The 12981-nt window shown below is 47.9% G+C and overlaps 1 protein-coding gene across 2 annotated transcripts in view; it reads right to left on the reverse strand.

Moving 5' to 3' along the window:
* The window catches only part of LOC308676995 (disks large homolog 4), a gene marked incomplete at both ends in the record, with an annotated part of 89400 nt that overhangs the window by 37954 nt on the left and 38465 nt on the right, over nucleotides 1-12981 (reverse strand). Inside the window, one exon of one of the 2 annotated variants that reach the window (XM_081343090.1) lies at nucleotides 2554-2619. In XM_081343090.1, coding sequence (XP_081199216.1) covers nucleotides 2554-2619 — 66 coding nt within the window. Of the gene's footprint in view, nucleotides 1-2454; nucleotides 2620-12981 lie in introns of both variants that reach the window. The other variant, XM_081343089.1, reaches the window with a different exon arrangement.

Here is a 12981-nt window from a genome sequence, read left to right on the forward strand (position 1 = left end):
TGTGTGTGGTGTCTGATCATTAGGGGACAACAAGGAGGTGGTTCTTCAGAAGGATAGTGGTGAGTGTGGAGTCTGGGTTGCGGTGCCAGCACACTGATCAGCTGTGGCTGGGCGCAGCAGTGACTGAGTAGGTGAGGTTTAAAAATTGACCCACTCCAGATGTCAAACTCTCTAGACATGTCAGTCCCTACCTAACCTTCTTTTTTGAACAAGCTGGCCTGGTCTGACGGGATGGGGTTGGGTTTTTTATAATTAGTTTTAATTTTTAATATGTATTAATTACGGGCATAGTTGTTTAATCACTTTTTAATTTTTGTATCCTGTTTTTTATTATGTATTGCCCTGTTCACCGCCCTGAGTCCTTCGGGAGAAGGGCGGTATACCAATTAAATTATTAAATTAAATTAAATTATTAAACTTCCAAGGAGCCTTGAGTGACATATTCCTGAATTCAGGGCCCGGGGCTGTAGCCCACCGATCTGCCAGCATCACATCTAGCTTTGTGCTGCAACACTGGCATGTTGGTGCCTCTCCACAGTTTTAGAACTGTGGAAATCACTGCTCTTTGGGGCAGTGCATCAATTACAAGCAGCCCTCAACTTACGGCCACAATCAAGCTCAAAAATTTCAGCCGTTAAGTGAGACCTTTGTTGAGGGAGTTTTGCCCCGCGTTACGACTTTCTTGCCACCGTTGTTTGGTTGTTAAATTAAGTGAAGTGAATCCGATTTCACCACTGGCTTTGCTTGTCAAAAGGTCGCAAAAGGGGGTCACGTGACCCCGGGACGCTGCGACCGTCATAAATGCGAGTCAGTCGCCAAGCATCCAAATATAAATCATGGGACACACGGGGACGCTGGAACGGTCGTAAGTCACTTTTTTTTTCAGTGCTGTTGTAATTTTGATCAGTAATTGAATGGTCGTAAGACGAGGACTATCTGTACAGAACCACAATAGGCAAAAATTAACCTGGGCTTAGTTGGGGAGGAAAAAGGGATTTTTTTAAAAAAAAAATCTGACAAAATTCCATTTTTTTAATCAAGATTATGTTTTTGTTCCATAATGAATGAAATGTGGCTGTTCTGGTGTACACAAGAAAGAGGCGGTCCTTGAGTTATGACTGTATTGGAAACTGCCCATCACAGTCGTAACTCATGACAACCATAAAGTCGGTCAGCCTGATTTCATGACCCTTTTTGCAGCACTCATTAAGTGAATCGGCAGTGTCAGTAAGTGAATGCCTTTGCCGCTAAGCAAACTGATCATTTGCTGGGGGTGTGGGTTTGCCGAAAACCACAACTAAGTGCTGGATTTCAGCAAAACGGTGGTAAAACGCAACCACGGGGATGCCACAAAAAGTTGGGATGGTGGTCCGGTTGTTGAATGTCTGAAGGGCAGTCAAATGAGAGTTGGGGGACCCAACCCACTGAAACGACAAGTCCAGATTACAAGTATCGCCAGGTAGTCAGTCAAAAGCAACTGGTCGGTCGCATTTTGAGGACTACCTGTGTTCCCGCTCGAAAAAGTCAGGAGTAACCAGTTGACACGCCACAAAAGCTCGGGGGAGTAACAGAAAACTGAGGGACACAATCTTCCAATTTGCCAGGAACACACACATACCGGTATTTGTATGCTGGACCGCTGCATGCTACAGAGACAGAGACACCGAAAGACACATCACGAGTGCAGAATCATACACCAACCAGCCATTGTGAAACAACACAAGCTGGGGGTCCCCACTTTGGCCCATGCTTTTGCTCCCTGGGAATGAGTTACGCACCACCTTCTCACATCACAACGTGAAACACACAGAGGAAATCTGAAGTTTGTCGAAGTAAACATGGACGATGTTTCTTTTAAAAACTGTTCTGTGCCTCAACAGTACGGGACCTGACATTGGGAAGGTTAATGAGCCTCGAACGGGCCAGGCTTAAAATTCGTACTCTACAGAACTCAGAATCAAAGGTAAATGTTGGTCTCTGGCTAGCTGGGATCAGCACCCCACACAGTTTGGCATATTTTTCAAAACACATTTGCAGGCAAGACAACTGGCGGGCAGCCATTCCATGTGACGAAGAAAGCGCCACAGCGATGCGCCCGCTACACGACAGAGAGACGGACATGCACCACCCACGGGTCTTCTTTGCACCAAAGCGACAGCAGCGCACCCGGGCCTCGGCGGCGGGATTCTCAGGCAACACGGAGCGGACCTCGCCCGACCCACGTACTGCTGCGTGTAACCCGGACACACAAATCAACGTACATGCACCAGGCCTTGCAGACAGGCACAGGGAGGCGGCCGTCATGCCAGCCCGCGGACTCCAAGAGACAGTGGGTGCCAGTGTGTGGAGGGGGTGTGCGGCAGGGGTGGGTGGGGCCAGGTGCACCAGTGGTGGCAGCGGCGGCAGGACGGTGCCCCGTCTCCTGGCCGGGGCACCCGTGCCCCCGCTTCCTACCTTGATGGGGGAGATGTGCGAGTGAGACACGTAGCCGTGGACGCTCTCAATCTGCGATAGATTCTTCTCTGCCACGTGGACCAGCTCGGGGCCCTTTACCTGGTTGGGGAGGTGGGCGGGGCTGTGCTCCAGCGGGGGGCTGTCTTCATCTTGGTAGCGATATTTCTGAAAGGAAAGGACAGAGGCAGACCGTCATCAAGGGAGGACCCCCCCTGCCTGGCTGGCAGGCCTGACTGCAGAGCAGGTGATACCAGTAACAGAGAATATCTGTAGCTCAGGGTTGACGTGAGGGCTCTTTGGCGCTCGCTGGGCTGGGTGGTTTCCTTGCAGACGTTTCATGACCCAGCTGGGGGAACATCATCAGTGCTAGAAGGGAGGGGGGTTTAAGGAGAGGAGGAGGAGGGGGGGAGGAGGAGGAGGAGGACTGTGGGATCCTTGGTGCTCTCTGAGCTGGGTGGTTTTCTTGCAGAGGTTCCATGATCCAACTAGGGAACATCATCAATACTAGAAGGAAGTTGCGACGGGGAAGAGGAGGAAGAGGAGGAGGAGGAGGAGGAGGAGGAGGAGAGTGACTTTGGGGTCCTTGGTGCTCTCTGAGCTGGATGGTTTTCTTGCAGACGTTTTATTACCCAAACTGCATACCATCATCAGTGTACTGATGACGTTACCTAGTTTGGAAATAAAACGTCTGCAAGAAAACCACCAAGCTTAGAGAAGCATTCTCCTCCTCCTCCTCCTCCTCCTCCTCCTCCTTTCTGCAAACCCCACCCCCTCCTAGCACTGATGATGTTCCCTAGTGGGGTCATGAAAAGTCTGCAAGAAAACCACAAAGCTCAGAGAACATCAAGGAGCCTTCAGAGCAGGAGATGTTCGCTCCACCCAACATCTGGATCTGAACCTAGGGCTCACAGCGAGACCAGGGCACCCCCCAACCTCCCTCCGGTCCTAAAGCAGGGCCCCCTGTATATAGACAGTCCTTGACTTACGGCCACAGTTGAGCCCAATCATATCTGTGGCTGAGATAGTTGTGATGTGAGTTTTGTTCCGTTTTGCTCCCGCAAACAGAAATAGAACATGGCAAAAGAAAGCAAAGATAGTACCCATTGCGATAGGCGCCTTGGGTGCAATCCCCAAACATCTGGAGCACCCCTTGAACACCACCGGCGTTGACAAAATCCCCATCGGTCAATTGCAAAAGGCAGCTTTTCTTGGAAGAGCTGAAATCCTGCAAGGACAGACTAACACCATCAAACAGCCACATCTGTCTAGCCCAGATCCATGGGAAGTACCAGAGAGCTGGATAAAGAGGCCAAATCCAGCCACAACATCTGGCTGACTTTGCAACCGCTGTAATATTATAGCTTCCCTCCTTAACACCAACAAACAGCCACATCTGTCTAGCCCAGATCCTTGGGAAGGACTCAGGAGGTGTATAAAGAGGCCAAATCCGGCCTCAACATCTGGCTGACTTTGCAACCAATTACAGTGCAGAATAAATACAGGCTTGGAACAAGACCGAAGAAGGGATTTAAGAAGGATTTTGGCGGGGGGGGGGATTGTCACCCTCTCTGCTCCACCCCCGTCTTGATTTCTTCTCTGTTTCTTTTCACGAGACCCCAGAGGGAAAGGAACAATTACGGTATTTCCTGGCAGTTCAAACTGCCGGTGCGAAGGAGTCAGCGGAGCCTGCGGAACACCCTCCCACTGGGACCTCTAAAATGTGGAGGGAACCGGCGGGTCGGCGGGAAGAGGAGATGAGACCACAAAAAAAGCACAACGGCATAAAATCTCCCCCTAACCCCCAATCATGGGGTGTTGGGAACGCACCCCCAACCTGACTCTGACCCGCAAAGGACCATTTCTCAAGCACCTCCGGAAGGAATGACGCCGGCAGGGACCCAAGAGGAATTCTGGGATTGTGTCGGACTGATTGTGCGTGCAAAGGATCGCACAGTCGTGGTGTGCAGGGCGCAAGCGATGATGTTCGGAGGCTGACAAGGAACACCGGGGAAGGTTGAGCCTCCTAGCTTACAGGCCATCCCTGAATTACGACACAATTGGGATCAGAATCTCCGTTCTGAAGAAGTTCTTAAGCGAGCCACGTTCAATTTAACCCCCTTTTTGGGCACGGTTGTTAAACGAATCACTGCAGTTGGTAAGCGAAACAGGTGGCCATTAAGTGGATCTGGCTTCCCTCGTTGACTTGGCTTCTAAGAAGCCAGCTCGGAAGGCCACAAACGGTGATCACGTGATCCCCGGCACATTGCCACCGTCATAGATACAAGTCAGTTGCCGAGCCTCTGAATTTTGACCACGTGAGCCTGGGGATCTGACCGCAGTCGTAATTTCAAGACCCTCGACTTACAGCCATTCATTTAGCCACCATTCGGAGTTACAACAGCATTGAAAAAAGTGACCTACGACCATTAATCACGCTTAACGACCGCTCATTGTAGATGTCCCCCACGGTCACACGATCAAAACTGAGACAGCTGGTGACCGGTTCGTATTTATGACCCGGTCACATGATCCCCTTTTGCAACCGTCTGACATGCAACGCCCGTGGGGAAGGGTGATTCACTTAACAAGGGTGGTGAGACAGGTCATCAAATGGGGCAAAATTCACTTAAGGGATGTGTCGCTTAATGATGGAAATTCTGGGCTCTGTTGTCGTAAGACGAGGACTGCCTGTAATCGACCCCTCTTTAAAAATAAGGACAGACCTTGTAAAAAAATGTCTAATGCTGGGACCTTCCTCCCAGCCCAGATTTCTCTTCTTTTTCTGGGAGTTGAAGTCCACAAGTCATCCGAGGGCCGAGTGTGAAGACCCCCTGCGTTATAACTTCGAACGGAACACTAAAGGAAGCACTTTATACCAGTATAAAGTCCTTCAGGACAAAATCAGGTAACGTCTGAATCTCCTATGCGGCGAAAGGTGCTTCCCCCGCCCCCCACCCACCCCGTGCACTTCCAGCTTTGCAAGCCAGACCAGAAAAAGGTGACTTCGGGTGGGAGTTTTGTGTTCCCAGTAAATTCCCCGGACAAAATTTTGGAGATTCTGCCTTGTCAGCAAATGGCTCCCTTCTGGAAAAATGCTTGTTCGGTAATTCCCCTCCCGCCTTGCAAAACAGTGTCAAGCAGTCCACGCTGGAGGTGTGAGTAAGTTCTCCGGGGGAGGTGGTGGTGGTGATGGCCTATCCTCCGGATGGTTTCTTGCTGCGCAGAAAAAGGGTGCATCGTTTTTTGAGCCACAAACACAGCAGGTTGTGCTGATCTCAGCTGAGAATAATAATAATAATAATAATAATAATAATAATAATAATAATAATAATAATAATAATAATAACAACAACAACAACAACAACAACAACAATAATAATTTGATGTTGAATATGATAACAGCAGCACGGTTACTGGTGGGACAATATTGGAAGAAGGATAGTTTGCCTACTATAGAAGAATGGGTGTTTAAAGTTTCGAATCTTGCAGAAATGTCTAAGATTTCTGCTTACTTGAAAGATCATTCACAGGAAAGATATATTTCAGTTTGGAGGAGATGGATAGATTATATTCAGAACAAATATGGGACTAAAAAGTTCCATTTAGCTTATGAGTAGATTTTAGAGGGATATTGTTATTGATCTTAGTGTTGGTACTTTGTATGTATCTATGTTAAAGGGGAGTTAAAGCACATTATGAATTTGGTTAATTGTATATTATGCATAATTTTTATTTAGAATATGATTATTATAACTATAATCCTGTATTTAGCTCTGGGAAGTGGGGGGGGAAGTGGGCAGGTTAGGGGTGGGGGGTATTTGGGGATATATTGTAAAATCTTGTTTTTGTAAAACTCTTTAATAAAAAACAACAACAACAAGCCGCCCTGAGTCTTCGGAGAAGGGCGGGATATAAATGGAATTAAAATTAAATTAAATTAAATTAAATAATAATAATTGTAATGTATGTGACTGACATACAGGATAACAACTACAGGAGGCGCTGTGCTGGACAGCTCCGGTAAGGAGCCGCGTTCGGCGGGAAAACCTCGCAAGCCCATTGGTTGACAGCCTGGCGGGAAAACCAGGTTTGAATCCATTGGCTAGCGCTCACCTGGACAGGTACAAAAGGACCCAAGTATCCTCCTTTCCCCAGTTCCAGTCTGCCATTCCAATAAAGACCAATTGTAACCTTCACGCGTGTTTGTGTTCCTGCTCCAAACTTAACAATAATAATAATAATAATAATAATAATAATATAGAAATAGAATAGAACACAAATTGCTGCGAGCACAAAACTCCCACCCGGGTCACCTTTTTCTGGTCTGGCTTGCAAAGCTGGAAGTGCACGGGGGTGGGTGGGTGGGTGGGTGGGGGGGAGGGGGAAGCACCTTTCGCCGCGTAGGAGATTCAGACGTTGCCTGATTTTGTCCTGAAGGACTTTATGGTGGTATAAAGTGCTTCATTTAGTGATCATTCGAAGTTAGTGACCTCCAAGGTCCCTTCCAACTTATTATTATTATTATTATTATTATTATTATTATTATTATTATTATTATTATTATTATTATTATTATTATTATTATTATTATAACGCAGGGGGTCTTCACACTCGGCCCTTGGATGACTTGTGGACTTCAACTCCCAGAAAAAGAAGAAAAAGTAGAGGAGGAGGAGGAGGAGGAAGAGGAAGAAGAGGAAGAAGGAGAGGGAGAAGAAATTAAAAAGAGAAAAAAAGAAGAAGAGGAGGAAGAAGAGGAAAAAGAGAACGAGGAAGAAGAGTAAGGAGAAGAAGAAAGAAGAGGAAGAGAAGGGGAAGAGGAAAAAGAAAGAAGAAAGAGAAGAAAAAGAAGAGGAGGAAAAAAAGAGAAAAAAGAAGAAAAAGAGGACGAGGAAGAAGAGTCAGAAGGGAGAAGAAAAAGAAGGAGAAGAGGAGGAGGAAGAGGAGGAGGAATCACATGACCCCAGGACACAGCCGCCATCATAAACACGGGGCAGTTGCCCAATGTCTGAATTTTGATCACATGATCACGGAGATGCTGCGATGGTCGTATGCGTGAAAAAGGGTCATAAGTCAGTATTCCAGTGCCGTTGTAACTTTTAACAGTCGCTAAACGAATACTAATAATACTAATACTAATAATACTAATAATACTAGTACTAGTACTAGAAATAATAATAATAATAATAATAATAATAATAATAATAATAATAATAATAATAATAATGTGATAACAACCTGACATGGGCATGGCTCAAGATGGGAATCATCAAGAAAGAAATGGAAGACTTAATACTGGCTGCTCAAGAACAAGCACTACAAACTAATGCCATGAAAGCGAAGATACAAAAATCCACTGACCATCCAAATTGCCGACTTTGCAACGACAAAGTTGAAACTGTTTCGCATTTAATATGTGAGTGCAGCAAAATCGCGCAAACTGATTACAAAGGTAGACATGACCGAGTTGCTAAACTAATCCACTGGGCATTGTGTAAAAAATACAACTTGCCCATGTCCGAAAAGTCGTGGGAACATAGGGTGGAAAAAGTTGTCGAGAATGAGAGGGTGAAGATCTTGTGGGACTTCCAAGTACAGACAGATCACCATTTGGAACGCAACACGCCAGATATCGCAGTCATAGAGAACCGAAGCGTACAGTTGATTGATATCGCTCTACCAGGAGATGCCAGAGTCGAAGACAAAGAACTGGAAAAAATTATGAAATACCGCGACCTGGCCATCGAAACTGCGCGATTATGGATGAAACGCATAACAGTGACACCCATTGTCAGCGGGGCACTGGGAACGATGTCCAAAAACTTTGCAAAACACATCAAGAAACTGCAGCTTCCTGCAATAACTCCAGCAAAGCTACAAAAAACTGCGCTACTCGGAAGATCTTACATTTTAAGGAGATACCTGGTTGATACCTAGGATGCTGGTAGCAACCTGTGTCAACCATTAGTGCCAGTCAATTTGAGTGTTCAGTTGACTGAGTTTCATCTTTTATGAATAAAAGTTTTATAATAATAATAATAATAATAATAACAACAACAACAACAACAACAAAACAACAACAACAACAACAAACAACAACAACAACAACAACAACAACAATAATAATAATAATAATAATAATAATAATAATAATAATGTCAGAAGGGACCTTGGAGGTCATCCAGTCCAACCCCCTGCTCAGGCAGGAAACCCTATAGCATTTCAGACAAATGGCTGTCCAGTCTCTTCTTAAAAACTTTTAAGTCAAGGGCTATTTGTAGTCCGTCCACCTTCAACTGCTTGAATGGCAATGACAAAGTTGTGCTTCGTTGTTGCCGGATTTTGGAAAACACCCTGACCAGGTGCAGGGCGCCATTTGGGGCTAACTCTGCCATTGGCCTGGCCCAGCTGCTGCTCTCAACCCTGGCCCCTTGAAGATGGCTGGACTTCAACTCCCAGCATTCCTCAGCCAGCCACTTTTTTTTTCATTTTGCAGAAGTCAAGTTATATTATGTCTACCGCATTCCCACCATCTCTTAAGGAAGCTACAAAAAAATGGACTAAAGTACTTTAGCCACATCTCTTCTCGTCCTCTTCCTGCTGACTGTTGGCAAAGCCTTGCTGGCTGGGGAATTCTGGAAGTTGAAGTCCACCCGTGTTCAAGTGGCCAAGGTTGGGAAATCCTGGTTTAAACTACAACACTGTCTCAGGGGGAACACTCCTTGGCTGGGGATGATGGGGCTTGCCACGAAGCCACCTGGGGGGCACCAACCAGCCAGGCGGGTATACAGAGCTTCACCTGTTTGTTTCCTACCTCAAAAACCAACCACCTCTCTAGAAACAATCTTGGGGGCGGGGCAGATACACTAGGCTGCAAAATGATAAGAAAGAGAAAAATTGATGATTAGATAGATAGATAAAAAGGTAAAGGTAAAGGTTCCCCCGCACATGCATGCTAGTCGTTTCCGACTCTAGGGGCCGGTGCTCATCTCCGTTTCAAAGCCGAAGAGCCAGCGCTTGTCCGAGGACGTCTCCGTGGTCATGTGGCCGGCATGACTAGATGCCAAAGGCGCACGGAACGCTATTACCTTCCCACCGGAGTGGTCCCTATTTTTCTACTTGCACTTTTACGTGCTTTCGAACTGCTAGGTTGGCAGAAGCTGAGAGGAGTAACAGGCGCTCACTCTGCTACACGGCACTCGGGATTCGACCCGCCAAACTGCCGACCTTCTGATCGACGAGCTCAGCGTCCTAACCCACTGAGCCACCGCATCTCGATAGATAAAGGTAAAGGTAAAGGTTCCCCCGCACATGTGTGCTAGTCGTTTCCGACTCTAGGGGCCGGTGCTCATCTCCGTTTCAAAGCCGAAGAGCCAGCGCTTGTCCGAGGACATCTCCGTGGTCATGTGGCCGGCATGACTAGACGCCAAAGGCGCACGGAACGCTGTTACCTTCCCACCGTAGTGGTCCCTATTTTTCTACTTGCATTTTTACGTGCTTTCGAACTGCTAGGTTGGCAGAAGCTGGGACGAGTAACAGGCGCTCACTCTGTTACGCGGCACTCGGGATTCGACCCGCCAAACTGCCGACCTTCTGATCGACAAGCTCAGCGTCCTAACCCACTGAGCCACCGCGTCCCTTCTCGATAGATAGATAGACAGATAACTGATACATGGAGAGAGAGAGAGAGAGAGAGAGAGAGAGAGAGAGAGAGAGGGGGGGGGAGGGAGGGAGGGAGGGAGGGAGGGAGGGATAGATAGATAGATAGATAGATAGATAGATAGGTAGGTAGGTAGGTAGGTAGGTAGGTAGGTAGGTAGGTAGGTAGAGAGACATATGGATGGATGGATAGATAGATAGATAGATAGATAGATAGATAGATAGATAGATAGATAGATAGATAGATAGATAGATAGATAGATAGATCGATCAGGGGTCTTCAAACTTGGCTCTTAAGGAAGCTACAAAAAAATGGACTAAAGTACTTTAGCCACATCTCTTCTCGTCCTCTTCCTGCTGACTGTTGGCAAAGCCTTGCTGGCTGGGGAATTCTGGAAGTTGAAGTCCACCCGTGTTCAAGTGGCCAAGGTTGGGAAATCCTGGTTTAAACTACAACACTGTCTCAGGGGGAACACTCCTTGGCTGGGGATGATGGGGCTTGCCACGAAGCCACCTGGGGGGCACCAACCAGCCAGGCGGGTATACAGAGCTTCACCTGTTTGTTTCCTACCTCAAAAACCAACCACCTCTCTAGAAACAATCTTGGGGGCGGGGCAGATACACTAGGCTGCAAAATGATAAGAAAGAGAAAAATTGATGATTAGATAGATAGATAAAAAGGTAAAGGTAAAGGTTCCCCCGCACATGCATGCTAGTCGTTTCCGACTCTAGGGGCCGGTGCTCATCTCCGTTTCAAAGCCGAAGAGCCAGCGCTTGTCCGAGGACGTCTCCGTGGTCATGTGGCCGGCATGACTAGATGCCAAAGGCGCACGGAACGCTATTACCTTCCCACCGGAGTGGTCCCTATTTTTCTACTTGCACTTTTACGTGCTTTCGAACTGCTAGGTTGGCAGAAGCTGAGAGGAGTAACAGGCGCTCACTCTGCTACACGGCACTCGGGATTCGACCCGCCAAACTGCCGACCTTCTGATCGACGAGCTCAGCGTCCTAACCCACTGAGCCACCGCATCTCGATAGATAAAGGTAAAGGTAAAGGTTCCCCCGCACATGTGTGCTAGTCGTTTCCGACTCTAGGGGCCGGTGCTCATCTCCGTTTCAAAGCCGAAGAGCCAGCGCTTGTCCGAGGACATCTCCGTGGTCATGTGGCCGGCATGACTAGACGCCAAAGGCGCACGGAACGCTGTTACCTTCCCACCGTAGTGGTCCCTATTTTTCTACTTGCATTTTTACGTGCTTTCGAACTGCTAGGTTGGCAGAAGCTGGGACGAGTAACAGGCGCTCACTCTGTTACGCGGCACTCGGGATTCGACCCGCCAAACTGCCGACCTTCTGATCGACAAGCTCAGCGTCCTAACCCACTGAGCCACCGCGTCCCTTCTCGATAGATAGATAGACAGATAACTGATACATGGAGAGAGAGAGAGAGAGAGAGAGAGAGAGAGAGAGAGAGAGAGAGAGGGGGGGGAGGGAGGGAGGGAGGGAGGGAGGGATAGATAGATAGATAGATAGATAGATAGGTAGGTAGGTAGGTAGGTAGGTAGGTAGGTAGGTAGGTAGAGAGACATATGGATGGATGGATAGATAGATAGATAGATAGATAGATAGATAGATAGATAGATAGATAGATAGATAGATAGATAGATAGATAGATCGATCAGGGGTCTTCAAACTTGGCCCTTTTATGACTTGTGGACTTCAACTCCCAGAATTCCTCAGCCAGCATGCCTGGCTGAGGAATTCTGGGAGTTGAAGTCCACAAGTCATGAAAGGGCCAAGTTTGAAGACCCCTGAGATAGACAGACAGACAGACAGACAGACAGACAGACAGACAGACAGACAGACAGACAGATAGATAGATAGATAGATAGACAGAATTGATGGATAGATAGATAGATAGATAGATAGATAGATAGATAGATAGATAGATAGATAGATAGATAGATAGATAGATGATAGATAGATAGATAGACAGACAGAGATAGAGATAGATAGATAGATAGATAGATAGATGATAGATAGATAGATAGATAGACAGACAGACAGAGATAGAGATAGAGATAGAGATAGATAGATAGATAGATAGATAGATAGATAGATGATAGATAGATAGATAGATAGATAGATAGATAGATAGATAGATAGATAGACATTGCTCTCCCTTAATATTTTTGCAGCATACTAAGCTGATTGGTGCGATGCCCCGCCTACCCGAAAGAGCCACGCCCACAGTCCCAACCGGGTCTTTCCAAAGTTCATTGCTAGGCACGCGGGAGGGAGGGGAAGCGGGACCACTACCCCCCCCCCCATCCGACCCTGGGGGAGCACCGAAGCCACCGGCGGGCGTAACCCCACCCCCGCGTTCCGATTGGCTGGCGGAGAGAGCCAAGGCCCCGCCTTCCCACCTGCTCCCCCTCCGGGGCGCCCCTCCCGGAGCCGAGCGCCCGATTAATCCCCAAAGCCTCTTAAGGACCAAGGACAGCGACGGGATCATCGCGGGGGGGGGAGGGGGCGGCCCAGCGCGGGAACAGACCTCGCCCTGCCCCCGGGGCCCCCGATCTCCCTCCAGCGGCTTGGACTCCGGTTCCCATCATCCTCACCCCCCCACACACACCCTCAGTCGAGCCCGACTCTCAAGCTGCAACACAAACCCATCCAGCTCCGCGGAGGGGGTGGTGTCTGCCCTCGGCTCTTTGATCTGCGGTGTGGGGGGGGGGTTTCCTTTGAAAGCCCCCCGAAAGTGCCGCCGAGTTAACCTCGGCGGAGCACTAAAAAGCAGGGGTCCTCCGCGTCCTTGGGTTTTTTTTCCCTTGTTCCAGCCGACCCCCACTCATCCTTCTCCTTCCCGCC

This window comes from Vipera berus (genome assembly GCF_964194415.1).
Source record: "Vipera berus genome assembly, chromosome: Z".
Taxonomy (NCBI): Eukaryota; Metazoa; Chordata; class Lepidosauria; order Squamata; family Viperidae; genus Vipera; species Vipera berus.